Source organism: Capsicum annuum, chromosome 11 (assembly GCF_002878395.1).
Source record: "Capsicum annuum cultivar UCD-10X-F1 chromosome 11, UCD10Xv1.1, whole genome shotgun sequence".
NCBI classification, from domain to species: Eukaryota; Viridiplantae; Streptophyta; class Magnoliopsida; order Solanales; family Solanaceae; genus Capsicum; species Capsicum annuum.
Genome location: NC_061121.1, coordinates 207,719,931 through 207,721,061, shown reverse-complemented (window position 1 = coordinate 207,721,061; position 1,131 = coordinate 207,719,931). Strand labels below are relative to the sequence as shown.

General features: G+C 34.3%; 1 protein-coding gene across 1 annotated transcript; it reads right to left on the bottom strand.

The window, feature by feature from the left end:
• Nucleotides 1-270: 270 nt before the first annotated feature.
• LOC107848239 (histone H4) lies at nucleotides 271-782 on the bottom strand. The gene has a single exon (XM_016692950.2). It carries the CDS (start codon nucleotides 771-773, stop codon nucleotides 462-464), a length of 312 nt encoding a protein of 103 aa, XP_016548436.1. The 5' UTR covers nucleotides 774-782; the 3' UTR covers nucleotides 271-461.
• Between the last annotated feature and the right edge of the window lie 349 nt (nucleotides 783-1,131).

Genomic DNA, 1,131 nt, shown 5'->3' with positions numbered 1-1,131 from the left:
CTCATTTTACAAGCACTACAATGCAACAAAACTCCACACCAGATGCAGAAATCAAGCACTCCAACAGCTCTTCCATTAAACTAGCAAATCCAACTAGGATACGCACAATTACAAGATGCTACTAAAGTGCCAACAAATTCATACTCCATTGCAGATTTAAGCCACTGATGAAACTAATGCAAACACAAAACACCATAAATTGTACTGGCAAAGACAATTGCACAATCAAATCAACATAAACAAATATTTAACAAAAGAACAAAGATGACAGGACTTAAATTGTTCAGTAGTATTCATTAAAATCAATTTTCAACAACTTACAAAACAACCAACACTACTCCTATATCCCTACCCAAAACCATACTAATTACAACAAAACAGAACACACCAACCCAAACGAAAGACAAAATAAAAGCCCATAACTTTCTTTCTTGACAGCAAGACTTTTCGAGTCCCTTTTTCTAACCACCAAATCCATAGAGAGTCCTTCCTTGCCTCTTCAATGCATAAACAACATCCATAGCAGTAACAGTTTTCCTCCTAGCATGCTCAGTATAAGTAACAGAATCACGTATCACATTCTCCAAAAATATCTTCAACACACCACGTGTCTCCTCGTAGATTAGTCCACTTATACGCTTAACACCTCCTCTACGTGCCAATCGCCTAATAGCTGGCTTAGTAATACCCTGAATATTATCACGGAGAACCTTACGGTGACGTTTTGCTCCCCCTTTTCCCAATCCTTTTCCTCCCTTTCCACGCCCGGACATCTTCAATCCCTGCAACAAACATAAAAATTGCCAAAAATCAACAAGCTGTACCTAAAATTTTTTACATTTCACGCCATAAAATTCATAATTTAAATCGAAATTGTTAGAAATTTTACACAATTAGACCAATTAACCAATACCCATCGCATATAATTCATAGTTTAACTGGAAATTGGTAGAAGTTTAGTACAATAAGACCAATTAATTATGAAAGGGAGAAAAAGAGGTAAAGATAACCCAGATAAAGTATTTAAAATTTTCTGTAAAAAACAATAACAACAATAACAATAACAATAACAATAATAATAATAAGATCCCGGAGTTCAAAATAAGATTTTAAAAAAAACTAATGAATCTA